The following is a 15,711-nucleotide window of genomic DNA, read 5'->3' as shown; positions in this document are numbered from 1 at the left end:
ACTGCCAGACTTTCAGGGGCTCCTGGGCTTTGTGGAGCTCCTGACAGGACTGGGGAGCACAGTGGGGAGCCCAGGACAAGGCAGGTTGGGGTCTCTGGCATTGCCTGGCCTTGCTTCTTGCTCAGTGCCACCACAAAGAGATTGCCCACCTGTCTGAAGGGGGGTCAGGGTGCAGCAGGGCCCACAGCTGTCACGCAGCTCCCCAGGTAGAGTCCCGGGGACACACAGCTCTCTGCCCCAGGCCGGGGCCCTCTCAGTCCTGAGCGCCGTGTCCAGCTCGCGGTCACACAGCTGAGGAACGTTTCACCCCGTGCACTGGCCTCAGCTGAGGTCATGTTTTCAGCAGGGCTGAGCTGGGCTCTTTCGGAGAGGGGCCCCGACCACAGGGCCCCAGGGACCCTGCACCACCCCTCTGGCCCAGCAGCAGCCTCCTGGCTCTGAGTGGTGCCAGCACAGCACAAGCAGCTTGCTTTGGCTCAGGATGTGGCTGGACACAGCTTTGGTCTGGTGGGACATGGAGCAGCCCGGGTCCCACAGCGGGGGTAGCGGGTGCAATGCCAGTTGCCAGCACAGGCAGAGCAGTATGTCCGCTGGCACCATCACAGTCTCCATCCCTCTCTTTGTCCTTCTGACCAGCGAGCTGTCTCTCACCGTGGCAGATCTTCCCCCCCTTTTCCCCATACAGTCCCTTGCACCCCCAGGGAGGGGTCAGGAATGGGGAGGGATGGGTTTACCCCAGGTGACATCAGTGCCATCTGCAGCTGCAGGAGCCCTGCAGGCGCCTCCCCACCGGCGTTCCTGGTGGGGCCAGGAGCTCCACACACAGGACAGCAGAGGGTCCTGGGGGAAGGACAGAGCTGGCAGCCCCTGCCTGCACAGGCTCCTGGTGTGTTACTGGCCCTGGCCCCGGCGCTGCTCCCGGCCCTGGCCCGGCTGGCATGACCCGGCTCCCTCAGCCATCTCGGAGTGATTGCCCATGTAAGGGCAGAGGGCTGGGAAGCCAAACCTCCAAGCGGGATGTCCATGAGCGAGCGGGTGGTGATGCACTCACTCACATGCTCGAGGATAGAGAGGAGCTTGCAGAGGCCAGGAAGGGATTTTCCCTGGCTCGGAGTGGGGTTGCACAACCGCCGGCTCTGGCAGGGAAAGGGTCGGACCTCGCTTGGAGCAGCATGCGTTTGTTGCCTCTGTCAAGGAGCAGCCAGGCTCCTGATGTAAGGCAGGAGGAGCCTGGAGGCTGGGAAGTAATTGGATCCCTGAGCTAAAGGGGGCTGAGAGCCCTGCTAAGGTTGCCCTGCTCCCAGGAAAACCATGCTGGGGGTTCCGCTTGCCCTTGTCCTGGTTGCAGCCAAAGTGACGTGCCTGCAGTGATGCCGCAGGTGGTGGTCAAAGCTGGTTCTCAAGCAAAGCTGGGAGCAAAGTTCCACCAACCAATCTTGCACACAGGGTGATTCTGCCTCCCTGCACCCCACGGATGGCCTGGGACATGACTGAGACCCAGTAACACCCGTGGAGGGAGGGGAATGAGGAGCCGGCCTGGGATCTGCGGGAAAGCAGCCCTGCAGCAGCCGAAGGAAGTCAAAGGAGCCGGGGCTGGGGGCGGCGGGAGGCGCTGGAGCAGGCACAAAGGAGCCCTTTGCGGCACAGTGAATGGCAGCCTCACATCTGACCTTTCATCTGGGCACTGGTGCCATGCTGGGTCAGTGCTGCAGCAGGATTTTGGGATGAGATTCAGATGCAGTCGTTCTCCTCCCAAACCCTGGCTGGTGCATCCTGCTGCTGGGCTCCTTTAAGGAGGGAATCTCGCCTCTTTCATCAGTTCAGGCTAATTAAACTCTGCTAAACCAATTAGAGCTGCAATTTGCAACAAGACATTCAATTGAGAAGTGTTTCTCCCAGAGCCCAGGGTCAGGGCAGAGGTTTCAGACTGCCAGCACAGATCCGTGGGCAGGTGGATGTTGCCATGGCAGAGCGAGGTGGGCCTGGCCCCACTCCTCTCCGCAGGGGGATGCCCGAGTTTCTCCCATGCAGGAGGAGGTGCTGCCAAACACAGCAGAGGGGAGAGGGGCTGTGGGTAAGGGCTCCTCAGCCCTGGCTCAGGTGTATCCATTGGGCCATGAGACCCCAGGAAGCCCTGGGGGTGGGAGCCGGGCTTGGCACAGCAGGGCCCGTGCTGGGGCTCAGTGTGCACCCAGGAGAGGCGATGGGACTGAGCCTCAGCCACATCCCTCAGAGCTGGAGACTGTGCTGAGTGACTGCTGCAGGGCATGAACTGAGGGCACAGCCCCGGGGCTGCTGCAGGCAGCCCTGACCCTCAGGCAGGATTTTCTCCACCGTGTCCTCACAGCTCCAGCCCCGTGAATTGGGTTGGTGCTTGTGGCTCTTGGCCACGTCACTGGAATTGGGGAGAGAGTGTTGGAGCAGCGTGAGCTGCACCCCGATGGCCACACTCCACCCCCAGCGCTGACACGGAGCTTCGCCCTCCGCCCTGGGGCGACAGCGTCACCGCTGTGTGCCTCAGTTTCCCCATCTGCTGAGACGAGATAATGCTCCTCTGCTTGATCCTGCGCTATCTCCCAGGAAGGTTGCAGGGATTAGTTTGCTAATGTTTGCAAGGAGCTTTGAAGATGAAAGCTGTGAACAAATGCCAAGAAGTGCTGAGCTGGATTCTCCTCGCCAAGTAATCGTTTCATGTTCCTGGGACACTTCCACTTCTGCGGATGAAGGAGGGCAGGGCGGGAGCGCCGGCATGCAGGGAGGGCCAGGAGGCTGACATACCTTCCCAAGACTTGCCCCTCCAAATCTGATCACCCATTCTGTTTGATTCCTGATCGAACTCTGATCCTTCCTGCTGATGCCCAGACCCAGAGTGCCTCCCTGCTGCTGGTATCAGCACCACCAGTGCCCTGCAGACCCCAGCACCCCAGGAAACATCACCCTGGGGGGATTCACTCCCTTTCCCCTCCTCAGCAATGTCTTCCCCCTCTTCAGAGCTTTGGGTGCCCCTGGCAAGAGCTACGCTCCTCCAAGGCCTCTTCTCTCTCACTCTTTCATCTCAGTGTCCCCATCTCTGCCCCACACTGGTGGAAGATGCTCTGGGCTCTGTCTGTGCTGGAGAAATGCTGGTGCTTGGATTCAGGAGGTGCAAGCAACATGGAGAGGGGACTGGGAAGGCTGGGATGCAGGAAAGCAGCGGCCAGAGCCAGCAAGGATGTCCTGTCCCATCCACTCTGACGACATGTGCCCCTCTCGATAAGGAGTAGACATCTCGTGGTCATGGCCCCCAGCTGGCTCTGGTTTTACTTCTCCTGTCTGTGCACATGGATTTACAGACGCCTCAGTGAGCTCCCTGTGGAACGATCCCGTTGCCCACACGGCCGGGCCCGGCGGGTCAGTCGGGCGGGCTCGGCCACGCGTGACACAGGTGTGTGTGTGTGTGTGTGTGTGTGTGTGTGTGTGTGTGTGTAAACAAGCTGTGAGTCAGCACCGGCAGCCGCGTGGGCTCCCAGCACAAGCTCTGCCTCCGCCACGGTGCAGGGCAGGAGCAAAGCGAGCCTGGAGGGGAGAGCTGACAGCACTGTGGAACAGGAAACCATGTGGGGCTGAACTGGGTCCAGCAGAGCCGGCAATCGGGAAAACCTCCCAGGTCACTGAAGTCCTTTGGCTCCTCAGTGAGGCTGGGGAGAGGCACTGACGGAGGAGGCAGAGCTGCACTGGGAAGGGCAGCGGTTGCTCCACTGATCTTTGTTCCCAGAACAAGGTGCTGGTTATTGGGACAGGACAGCGAGGCTGCTGGCTGCCCTCCTCCCATTCCAACCAGGTGGAGGACATGGACCCCGTGGGCACTATGATAAGGCTGTGGCACCCTGGTCCCGCCAGCCTGGTGGTCCTGCAGGTTCCCAGTCCCTTGGGCCATTGAAGGGCAGAGCCACTGTAGGTCATGTCCTGCCTGAAGCCCCCATCTGCCACACAGCTCCTGTCAGACAGGGAGCCTGATTGCTTGGCCAGACTGGCAATTGGTAGAAAAACATGTTTTTCGCATTAAAATTTCTCTTGAAGAACAATGGTTTAAATCAAGCATAAAAAAGCAAAGAATCCAAAAAAAAAAAAAAAAAAAAAAGGGAAACTTTTGGTGGAGGCCAAAAGCAGCCCCCAGGGACTGTGAACTTCCCCTGAGCCCCTGTGCCCTGGCTGCTCCCAGAGTCAGGTGGGCCACTGGGATGGCACAGGGGGGCCAGAGCAGGACCAGCAAGATGCCACCAGCCCTGCTGCTGGGGACATCCCGAATCCAGGGATCAGAGCCTTGCAGGGCTGGGGGCCACCCACTGCCAGTGCCCCTCAGCACTCAGAGCCTGAGGCAGTGAGGTTGGGGCTTGGCCTGTGCTGCTGCTGGATCCCAGGTGGGATCCAGACCTGCAGCCTGAAGGTGCGAGGCTCCAGGAGATGAGGTGGGGGATGTAAATCTCACGATCTGTCTGAAGAAATTCAAAGGAGACCGATTCAAATCCACCGTGACACGACTGGCTCGGGGCGGGCAGACAATCCCTACAGTGTCTGTAAGGAATCTCACCGCTTTCCTTTGAGTGGCCTCCAATTTATTAATTAAAATAGGCAATTATATATGATGTTGGGTGGAGGGGAGCAGGGAGACCAGCTGCACCAGTTATTCTCACTTGGCAGGAACTGTGCTGGAAGCAGCTCTGGCTCCAGGAGGTGCTTGTGATTCCCAGGGCTCAAGGCAGAGCCCGGGACAAGGCTGTGCCTGGAGCTGCACCCCAAAGGTCCAACAGCCAGGCAGCACAGGGGCTTCAGCTCCAGCCACTGCTTTGTTTAGAAGTGCAGGGTCCAGAGGCCAGGACCAACCCCTGGGACCCCTGTCCATCGTGACTCCAAGCTGCCAGAGGAGTCTCCCACCCTGTCCTGTCCCCTCAGACAGCGGGAGCCCTGGGATATTTTCCACTGCCCTTGGCCAAGCTCCCTCTCTCACCCAAGCAGGGCGTCCCGTTTGGGAGCGGGCTCTGTGTAAGGATGACTCGGTACTGAGCGGGGAGGTGTCACCTCCTCGTCAGCTCTCCTGGGTGAGGGTGCAGTTTGCCTTTCTGCAGCACCGTGGGAAAATCCTTCCCTGGGTGACTCAAATTTGTTCCCGACCAGAGGTGGCTTGCTCAGAGGCAGGGGACAGCTGAGCCCAGAACCCCCGATCCTGGGGTGCCTGAGCAGTGACAGAGATGGGCTGCACCTGCCCGGGGACCCTCGTGCCCCCCTTTGGGGGGAACTGTGGCCAGGGCTAAAATCAGGGCCTCAACCCCCAGAGAGGGGAGTTTAGCACCAATGGGGAGAGATGGGCAGGGGGCTTTGCCTGTGCCCAGGGGCTGCACTCCCCAACACTCAGGGGGCTCAGGGGGCTCTGGGAGGCCGTTCCCACTGCTGTGTGCATGAGGCACTGGGGCTGCAGCCGCTCTGCTGCCCTTATCTCCATGTGCATTCGCATCCGCTGCCATTTGCATCCCAACGAGTGTTGCCACGTTCAGTTTCCACAGTTCCTGCGTCAGGGAATTCCAGAGGGACAAAGTCAGTGGAGCCGGATCCTTCCCTCCCCATCCCACAGGCAACCGGCACCCATTTGATCAAGTGGCAACTTGTCCTCACACCTCGAAACAGGGCACAGAGAAACACGGGTGAGGAGCTTCCCTCGGGGCACGAAATGCCCCATCCGGGCCGCGGGCTTGTGGAGGCTCCGGGCTCTGTCTGGCTCCTGGCTGGGCCACGACGCACTGTCTGGACCCACCTCCCAAATAAAAGGGTTACGGGAGCAGCCGTTTCCTCGTCGGTTGTAAATAAATGCCAAGGTGCCTTATCAGTGCCCGGGATCATTGATCAGCCGCTGAGCGCTGCCAATCTGTGCCACGGCTGCAATTCCCACCCCATCACCGAGCTCTCCCAGTCGCTGACCGGTGACCCAGCCCTGTCCCAGCCCTGTCCCACCAGCGCCCAGTTTAGGACGTCTCACCCTGTCCCCGTCCCCCTGCGGCAGAAGGAGAGGAGACCTGCCGAGCTTTCCTGAGCTGCTCCACAAATGCCTCCCCAGCTCCATCACCCGACAAAGCTGGAGCAGCAAATCCTGGGCTGAAGATGCCACCTGCTGGGAGCGGGGCTAGTGCCACGGACTCGAACCCCAGGACCCCCCAGCCCCACCATGCAGAACCCCTAAACCCCACAGCTCTGCCACTCCCAAGCCCCACTGCTCTGCTACTCCCAAACCCCCCGCAGCCTCACCACCCCAAAGCCCACAGCCACGATGTGTGGATACCCCCACGCCCCCCTCAGCCACACCACCCCAAACCCCTGGCTCAGCGGTGCCACAGCAACAGCCCGTGGGGCTTGGGACCCCAGTGAGGGCCAGGCAGACCACCTGCTCTCTCAAAACCTGCAGCCTGGGGAACACCCTGGCCTTGAACTGAGCCCCAGGAGGGATTCCTAGCCCCTAAAATTAGAGATTCCACCTCTTGCCCCCCAAAACCTCCCCAGCACCTGCGAGCATCCAAGGGGTGAGGTCTGAGGCAAATACCCTACTTGAGAGGTTTCTGCCAAAACGGAGCATCCGCGTTCCTTTCTGGCTACTGCAATCTTAAGCAAATGTTGGGATACTCACTGGGAATACCCCCCTTTTTCCTCTCACGGGGAGGGGGCTCAACCTCTCCCCTGCTCTTTTTTTCTTCTCCTTAAAGAGAAAATAACTAACTAAATATGTCAGTGAGCTTAGGAGCTGATATTTTAAAGCCCGGGGGTCCAGTGGGGCCACTGCCCTGGGGCTAAGAGAGGGACTGGGATCGGGGGGTCCCCGTCCTCGGGGGTCCCGTCCCGCGCTCGGGGGGCGGAGCCTCCCTCCAACCCCGCCCATCAGCCCCGCCCCTCCTTCCGCGTTTGTGCAGCGCGCGGTCCCGTGTCTGCCCTCGGCCGCCGTCGGCGGCGCGGCGCGTGCAGGGGCGGGGCCGGGCGGGCAGGGAAGATGGCGGAGGCGTCGCCGCAGCCGGGCCGGTTCTTCTGCCACTGCTGCTCGGCCGAGATCGCCCCGCGCCTGCCCGTGAGCGCCGCGGCCGCCGGGGGGACTGGGGGGCGAGGCGGGCGCGGGCAGGGCCGGCCGGTGGCCCCGGCGGGGCGGGCACGTGGGAGGGAGGCCTCAGGGGCCCGGGGGGCCTGAGGGGCGGCGGGACCGGGGAGGGCGGAAGGGGGGCCTGGGGGGCTCCGCCCGTGGCACCGGGGCTCGGGAGCGTTGGGAGGAGCTGGGGGGGTCTGGGGCGAGGGAACGGGGGTAGCGGGCCGCCCTGGCCGAGGGGCAGCAGCCGGGCGGGGGCGGTGCGGCGGGAGGGGCCCTTGGCCCGGACGGGGGGGCCTGGGCGGGGCGGTCCCGCGGCCGTTCCAGCGCTCCGACCGCCCCACGGGAACCGCCGGGCCCCGCCACCAAGCGGATCTGGGGTGGGGGTCTGTCCAGGGGTGACACCCCCGGCCCGGGCAGCCTTACCCCATCCGGAGCCGAGGGGAGCGCCGCGGGGTTTCTTCTCCGTCTCTCAGCAGCGTTCAGTGAGCGCGAGAAAAGCCCCGCGGTGGTGTGGCCGGGACACAGGGAGGTGCGCGGGTGATACGTGGGCAGAAGTGCTGTGTAGGCATCTGGGCAGGTGCTTTCATCACCCAGCAAAACCCGGCGTGTGCGAAGCCTGTCCCGGGGTGGGTGGCCGAGGAGCGTGGGCTGTCGGGGAGGAGCTGGTGGGTCACCTGCTCCCCCCCCGGTGTGCTGAGGTGTTCCGTGCGGTTCCGAGGGTCTTGCCGGTCTCTTTGTCCTGACACTTTTCACAGCGTCTTGTCTGAACAAGCCTTTGCTGGTTGCTGACACTGCGCTTGAGAAGTCCCCACGGGCGAGCAGAGCTGTCCCTGCGGGGGGCGGTCGGTTTGTGACGTGCAGTTTGTCCTTTTGCCAGGGTGGGCCCTGCTGGAGGCTCCCAGCTCGTGTGTGAGTGTGGGAACAAACGCCTGGCTGTGCTCGTGCTGAGGACAGACAGGCTGGGGGAGAGCCAGGGGATAACCTGCAATATCCATCATTTGTTTCTGCTCCAACACCCCGTGCTGGGCTGGGCTGAGCTGAGCACACCTGGCTGTGTGTGCTGGGCTGGGCAGGGAGCAAGTGCTGCCTTTGGGGCCTCAGGGCTGCGTAACTGAGTTCATGAACTTGTTTTGGGGGTCCAAGTTCACTCGGTTTCGCTCACTGACAGGAACTGCCAAAGGAGGGACTCAAACAGCTGAGAAACAACAAACTTTGACATTTGTGCTGTTCCAGCTGCAGAGGAATGTGCTGATCCCTGTGCTTGGAGCTGGCTGCGAGCACACACACCCCCCCCCCAGCTCCCTGGAGCAGGGAGCTGAGAGGAGCAGGGTGCTCAGGCCGGGGCCATTCCCCCTGTGCCAGTCTGTGGTGGTGGGCAGCAAAGGGGTGTTCCTGGGCAGAGGCAACTGCTGCAGCTCCCTGTGCTGGGCACCGAGGGGTATGGACGTTCCTGAGCTCACGCCTGGTGTGAGTGGGGCAGAGCTGGTTGTTTCACAGCAGCAGACAGGGAGTCTTGTGTGGCAGAGGGAGCAGGGATGTGTCCCAGTCTGTCCCTGGAGCTCCTGTATCTCCCTGGCAGGCAGGGCAGGTGCTGTGGCTCCGGGCTGTGCTCCACACAAGGTCAGATGCCGGGGCTGGGGAAGCGACCCCAGGGGCTGTATCAGGGCAGTCCCCGGGGCTGGTGGCCTTGACTCCTTGGGGGAATCCCTTGGCCTGGCGAAGGGCTGTGCCAATTCCAGCGCAGCAGCAGCAGCAAAGGGAAGTGGTATTATTTTTAGAAGCTCTTAAATGCCTTCTGAGCTGAGCCTAGCTCTGCCAGCACAGGGATTTGGGGTGGTGTGTGCCCGCTGCGTGGCTGGGCACGCAGTCAGCTCTGTGGTGCTTCTGTTCCTCGAGCACTGGAAAGTAAAGCAATTCCTTTTCAGGATCTCCAGTGTTCTGGGCTGCTCTGCTCAGGACAGTGTGGTTGTGGGGATTGTGAGGGAATAGGTATCACAGGCTCTGCACACACAGCCTGTCTTTCCCCACACGCTCCATTGTCAGTGCCCGGGGCACTGGGGTGGCAGCAGGTCTGTGGTGAGTCCTGGTCGTACCAGTGTGAAGTCCTGGCTGCAGAATGGCCTGGTGTGTCCCCGTGCCCCTCGTGCTGTGAACCCCAGGCTGTGTTAGTGAGCGGGGTCAGCCTCCCTGAGCACCGTGACACTGCCAAGCCCCTGCTGCCGTTCCCGCCTCGCTTCCTGGTCCCCAGAGCCAGCGTTTGAGAGCTGCTGTGCAGGGAGCAATGGGGGTTTTGCTTTCACTTCATCAGAACTGCATCAGTTGTGTCTAATGCTGTGTCTGTGCTGGGGATTAGCAGCATTGCCCTGATCATTCTCAAGCCGAGCTCCTGCAGGCTTTGGCCAAACTCTGGCCCTGCTGGCCTGGGGAAAGCCAGTGTCAGGGTTTGAGGTCTCTCTGGCTCTGGAACCACGGCGTGTGCTGGGGATGACCAGGCCCCTCCTGTCACACCCTGAGGTTCCTGACGCACAGCTCTGAGGTACCACTTCCTTCTCTTATCCAGTGTCTCCTCTCCCACAGGACTACATCTGCCCACGGTGTGAGTCTGGTTTTATTGAAGAGCTTCCCGAGGAGCCGAGGTAATGTGCTGCCCCACGGACTGGTGCTTGAGTGAGCCAGGGCTGCTTTGCTCTCTTACTAGTTCAAAGGCAAAGTTGGGGATCAAACACACCGTTTCTATTGCTTCTGCCCGAGCTTTGGCTCATCTTTCCTCACTGTGGGGTCGTAGTGCATCACTGGCAGGTTTGCACCCACAGGTCAATCTGCCATGGGAATGCGAGTGTCCTGAGCATCCAGTGTCGCTGGTGAAGGGCACTGCAGGAATGGGGTGATTTCAAACAAACATGAAGAAGTGGTAGGGAGGCTTTCCCTATGGTGCATGGCAGCTCTGACCTGGTCTGAGTCATCAGGGCAGAAATAACCCCAGAGAGAAATCTGGGAATGGAGAGTGCACGGACACCTCAGTGTGGGAGTAGTGACTGCACTGGGGACAAACAGTGAAGTGTTGTGGCTGAGACTTTGGACTCTGCCCTGGAGCAACAAAATGCACGTTCCTGTGCTGCCCTACTGCCACTGGTGGGACAGCTTACTGGCAGGCAGGAGCACCAGGAATGTCTTTAAATGTTTCAGTCACATTTGTGGGCTGTGACAGGCTCTGGGATGGGCCAGGGGGCAGTGGGTGTTGCTGCCTGCTGAGCATGGTGGTGTGCATGGCCTGGGGCTTCTGCACAGACCAGGTGATGTTTGGTCAGACCACACCAACCATGAAGCCTAAAAATCCATCCTGGCTGATCGTGACTGTTTTGGTGATTTCCTGTGACCTTGGAGAGCCGCGTGGTCGCTGAATCTCAGTGGTTTCACTACTGTGAATGCAGACACGTAGAGTGGGGTACTGAGCAGGCAATGTTTCTGCAGCTCTGAAAGCAGAAGCCTGACAGCATTAGGAATTTTCCCAATATCCTGAGCCATTGGGTCACATGCCTCTGCAATAGAGAGGTTTCTTTGATTCAAGATTAGACTTACGTGTGTTGGAGTCATGGCGATCAAAAGTCTTCCTGATGCTCTGGAGGCTTCTGTGATGTGTTTGAGGTAGGTTGTGCAGGGAATCCTTACTTGGTATTGTGGTTCAGGCACTTCTCCGCAGCTTGGTGAAATCAAAACCTAGGGTAGGGAGAGATGGGTGACGATGTGGGAAAATGAAGGGTTCAGGGAGGAAGAAATGAAAATTGATGTGGGCAACCAGAAAATTAGCAGCCAAAAGAGGACCGGGTTCTGTCTGGAGCTGCCCCTGCCCTGGGGTGGAGGGGAGGGGAGCAGACCTTAAAGGGAAGGGAGACAGCAAATCTTCCTATAGCAGCTTCTGAGTCTTACCGGCGTTCTTCATTCCCCATAGGAATGCTGACAATGAGACCAGCTCCTCTACGTCAGCTGCTGATCAGAGCAGGCATCCTTTTGAGGTAAGTCCTTTCTCCCTTTCAACACCTTCTGCTTTGCCATTGGATTGAGTATCTTTCCAATAGTACATTGTTTAAATGTTCCCCAGATCATTGCAGAATTTGGAAAGGAGCAATATATATCCTCCACATGCTGCTCCTGGAATCTCTGCATGCCGTATTTTTGCTGCGTGTGTTACGTAGGACCATCACTTGTAGCTGATTCCTGTCGTGAGGGGGCTCAGCAGGATTTGGGTGTGTTGCTATGCAGTAGCCTCAGCTCAGAAGCAGCAGTGACACACCAAAGGGAAACCAGGGAACTGTGATTTGGTTTTTTTCTGCCTTTGTGTGCAGTTCCCATGTCTGTTCCTCGCTGAGCTGCTACCGAGGGCACGCTAGTCCCAGTGTCACCACAGGCCCGGGGGTTGCTGTGGGAGCCGAGGGCTGTTTCTCTTGTCACAATCTGTTCTCTGCATTCCCTCCCTCTCAGAACGTGGATCAGCACTTGTTCACCTTGCCCCAGGGCTATGGCCAGTTCGCTTTCGGGTTCTTTGATGACAGCTTTGAGTTTCCGTTCGGGTCCAACGTGCAGCCGGAGGACAACCGGGACTCGGAGAACCGGCGGGAGCGCGAGCACCAGTCCCGGCACCGCTACGGCGCCAGGCAGCCCCGCGCCCGCCTGGCCACGCGCCGCGCCTCGGGCCGGCACGAGGGCGTCCCCACGCTGGAAGGGTGAGAATGGCTCCAGGGCCTGGGGAGCGAGCCCTGCGGGTCTGATGAGACCGGGCTCAACATCAGCCTGTACCTTTCCCCCTGGGTTGGGGAGCAGCATCCCAAAGCTCTCCAGCACTGCCGTGGGTGCCAACTGTGTCCCAGCTGGGCCTGATGCTGTTGGCAGCTCCTGCCTGGGGTCTCTTGGGGCTCTTTCACCTGAGCACTGACACGACCTGTGGCTGGGACTTTGTCCTGCAGTGGGAAAATATTCCCTGGTTGTTTCCAAAATGTTGTACTCGCTATGAGGGGAAACAGCAGAAAGCACCAGACACTGTTTGTGTAACTGCATTCTGGGAGCCTATCGTGTCAGGAATTGTCCCCTTATGAATCAAATACTGAAACTTTATCCACGGCCTATCACTCCATAAGCTGCAATTGCTACAGGGAATCTTTTCTTTCCCCTGACAATGTGACAGCATTCAGCCTCTCCCTCCACGTCGGGGTGCTGGGCAGGGAGCCAGCAGACTAATTCTTACACAATCCTGGTTTTCCTGTCTTTCAGAATTATTCAGCAGCTGGTCAATGGAATTATTGCACCAACCACAATTCCAAACCTAGGCCTGGGCCCTTGGTGAGTTGGAAGATGTGCTGCTCTCTCTGGCAGTGTCTTGGTGGTGCTCCTGGATGAACTCACTTGCTGTCCTTGCTCTTCAGGGGAGTCCTGCACTCAAATCCGATGGACTACGCCTGGGGTGCCAACGGCCTGGATGCGATTATCACACAGGTAAGACTGGGATTTACCAGTCTCCATCCAGGGGCAGCACCTGTGGTGGTGCAGGGGGTGAGGGACTGTGGGGGCAGGAATAGGAACCAGAGTCTGCAGTGTGTGCGATGGGGGCCCAAGTGCACTGGCTCAGGAAACAAGTGGATTCTGTGTACTGCTGAGCTCACCTCTCCCTTCTGCCTGCCTGGCTGGTTGTTTTCCCAGTTACTGAATCAGTTTGAAAACACTGGACCACCACCAGCGGACAAAGAGAAGATCCAGGCCCTCCCCACCATACAGATCACACAGGAGCACGTAGGTATGTGTCTGCTCCAGGCAGCCATGCAGAGAGAGCTCCCTGGAAGCTCTGTGTAATGTTTTCTTGGGACTTGAATTTTGTCTGCTTGTACCTTCAAGGCCTAAAACATTTCAAGGAGGGGAGAGAGCTGAAGTGGCTCTGTTACACTCACACAAAGATCAGTGTAGCCTGGATGGATTTGCCCTGTGGAGGCAAACTTGTGAGAAGTTCAGATGGAAAAGCAGAAGGGAGGGGAAGGATGAGGCAGACCGGGGTGGGGGGAGGTGGTGTGATGGGCGAGTGACTGCAGAGCACCAGGCTTTCCTCTCGGCAGGGTTGGAGCAGTGCTGGGAAAGGGGAGGGAGTGATGGGTCCTGAGTTGGGGGCTTTGTCTGTCATTCTCTCCCCCATTGTCAGCTGTGCTTGGCTTTCCCTGTGCGATGCAGATTCCGGGTTGGAGTGCCCTGTTTGTAAGGAAGACTACACAGTCGGGGAGAACGTGCGGCAGTTACCGTGCAATCACCTGTTCCACAACGACTGCGTTGTCCCATGGCTGGAGCAGGTGAGTGTGAGGGCAGTGCCCAGGGCATGCAGCACCTCTGCTCCCCTCTTTTCCTACCTCCGTTGTGAGACTTGAACCACAAACAGCCTTTGATCAGAGGATGGAGTGTTGTCCCATCCTGTTCCTCAAGTGCTGCTCCCATATCGTGTTTCTAATCCTGTTTTCCATATTTCTTGTTTTGTTTTTGTCTGCTCCTCAAAGCATGACACGTGTCCCGTCTGCCGGAAAAGTTTAAGTGGACAAAACACTGCCACAAACCCCCCAGGACTCACAGGGATGAACTTCTCGTCATCCTCCTCCTCCTCCTCTTCCTCCAGCTCACCAAGTAATGAAAACTCATCGAACAACTCATGAATCTTAACGCACCCTCTGTCCCCGGGGCCCCCTCCACTGTCCCCCCTCCCTCCCTGGCCACCACAAGCAGCCAAAGGGGCTTCCAGAACAGAGCGAGGGGAGGGGACAAGGGGGGAGCAGTGCCCCCAGAATTCCCTTTTGATTTCTGAAGACACGGAGACTCTGGGTCCTTCAGAGATGAGAAGCCTCAAGTTCTGTGATGAAAAAGGGGGGAAAGAGCTCTGTCTGTCAATAAAAACATCCTCTGTGCGTGGACTTTACCCGTTGCAGTGCGAGGCTGCCGCGCTCCCAGCTGGGAACCCCGAGGTGCTGAGCGAGTGGTTGAATCCCAAAAGGAAAAGTTGTTTGTATGGGTTTGAATTTGAGATCCCCTTCTTTTATTTCTTTTGCTCCTCCTCCCCTTGGATACTATCTTTTCTGCTTTGGAGATTGAAGTCTAAAATGGAAGCGTAAGGATGCTGCCTCCCCTCCAGGATCTTCGGCTGGGGAGGACCATAGCTGTCACTGAAACAGGAACTCTCAAATAGACCCCGGGATCCCTGTCCCATCTCAAGTCCCATTTATTTTTCTTTATAACCTTGCCCGCTGATACTCAACACTGAAAGGGTTTTTATAATCTTAAATTATTACTGCTGTCAATAAATGGACATTTCAGCTCTGCGAGCCGTTATGCATGATTTGAGGAGAGCTACAGGGTAAGCTCCGAGGCTGCTGAGCCATCCCACCTCCCTCGGGCAGGCTGGGCCTCTCTGAGCCCTCCCACCTGCTGGGAGTTCTGGGCTCTGGGGCAGCCGCTGCCAGCCTGCGGGGCACTGCACAGGTGACCAAGGATTGCATCTGGAAGCATCCTCAGCTGGTCTTTTCTATTTTTTACATCTCTCTGTTGCAGTCCTGCCCCCCTCGCAGCTGGGTCGGGCTGTTCCACTGGGCCCACCCAGGACGGGGTGTGCGGCAGAGCGCGGACCAGCAAATCTCATTGTGACTGAGTAATTACCAGGAAAACAGCATTTTTTTGAGAAAAATGTATTGCAAAACTACTTAAAATAGAGCTGATTAAAAAAGGAGAGAGAGAAAAATACCCAGGTATGTTTGTGACTCAGTTTCTGTGACAGAGCTGGAGCTTGGAGAATGACAAGAATGTGACCAGTGTGGGCAGTCACTCCCTGCCGTGTCCCTGCTCCCCAGGCCTGGAGGCATGAGAGGACCAGAGCCCTGGTGCTCTTGCCCTCTGTCACCGGGAGCCCTTTCCCCTTGCAGGGACTTGGGGCACTCAGTGGGTCTCCTGACGGGCCAGGATCCATGATGGAGCCGCATGTCAGGATTGTGCTGTGGCAGAGGCTGGAGCGGGCAAGGGGAGTGTGCCCTGTGGGGGTGGGCCAAGAGTTTGGCAGTTTGGTGGGCTCCCTGCTTCTTCCCCTGGCTCTTGGGGCTCTGGGAGTGGGGTGGGACAGCTGGGGAAGGTGCTGGTGCCAGCAGAACTTGGATGTCTCTTCCAAAGCAGGTTCGCCCCAGACCTGGCCTTCCTCCCGAGACCTTCCTGGGAAGGAACAAGATTCCTGCAGGAGGGGGGAGGCCAGTGGCTGATTTGGCCATTCTTGGGCCATTTCAGAACACAAGAAGGTGGTTTGTTGGAGACAGTGTCCCGAGGGTGGGTGGCAGCAGCTCTGCTGGGGCCAGGAGCTGGCACAGAGCGACTCGCTGGGACTGTTTTTCCTCCTTGGCTTGGCAGGGGCGCAGCGGCGCCTTTCATCTCACGAGGACGAGGGTTTATCTCAGGACTGGTGTGTCATGGTTAATGGCTCATCCTCTGCCAAGGGTTGAGCCAGAAGCCTGGTCTGGGGAGGTGGGTGGCAGCAAGAAGGTCCTGGCTGAACCTGCGTGAGTCCATCGGCTGGCCCAGCACCAAGGGAAGGCTTTGCTGTTTAATCACCT

At 58.8% G+C, this 15,711-nt stretch overlaps 1 protein-coding gene across 1 annotated transcript; it reads left to right on the top strand.

Moving 5' to 3' along the window:
* The first annotated feature begins 6,983 nt into the window (after positions 1-6,983).
* RNF126 (ring finger protein 126) lies at positions 6,984-14,442 on the top strand. The gene is made up of 9 exons (XM_027901006.1): positions 6,984-7,084; positions 9,677-9,735; positions 11,049-11,112; positions 11,579-11,820; positions 12,365-12,433; positions 12,517-12,586; positions 12,791-12,884; positions 13,310-13,425; positions 13,627-14,442. The coding sequence occupies exons 1-9, from the start codon at positions 7,010-7,012 to the stop codon at positions 13,777-13,779; spliced, it is 942 nt and encodes a 313-aa protein (XP_027756807.1). The 5' UTR covers positions 6,984-7,009; the 3' UTR covers positions 13,780-14,442.
* The last annotated feature ends 1,269 nt before the right edge of the window (positions 14,443-15,711 follow it).

Source organism: Empidonax traillii, unplaced genomic scaffold (assembly GCF_003031625.1).
Source record: "Empidonax traillii isolate 1590-97213 ecotype Southwest subspecies unplaced genomic scaffold, ASM303162v1 scaffold761:size885847, whole genome shotgun sequence".
Classification (NCBI taxonomy): Eukaryota; Metazoa; Chordata; class Aves; order Passeriformes; family Tyrannidae; genus Empidonax; species Empidonax traillii.
This window is presented reverse-complemented; position numbering and strand designations above follow the sequence as displayed.

Excerpts from the sequence above, each read along its gene's own strand:
- RNF126 (XM_027901006.1), top strand. The coding sequence starts at position 7,010 with ATGGCGGAGGCGTCGCCGCAGCCGGGCCGGTTCTTCTGCCACTGCTGC. Across the intron at positions 12,587-12,790 it reads TGGATGCGATTATCACACAG|TTACTGAATCAGTTTGAAAA; the intron begins GTAAGACTGGGA and ends TTGTTTTCCCAG. Across the intron at positions 12,885-13,309 it reads GATCACACAGGAGCACGTAG|ATTCCGGGTTGGAGTGCCCT; the intron begins GTATGTGTCTGC and ends TGTGCGATGCAG.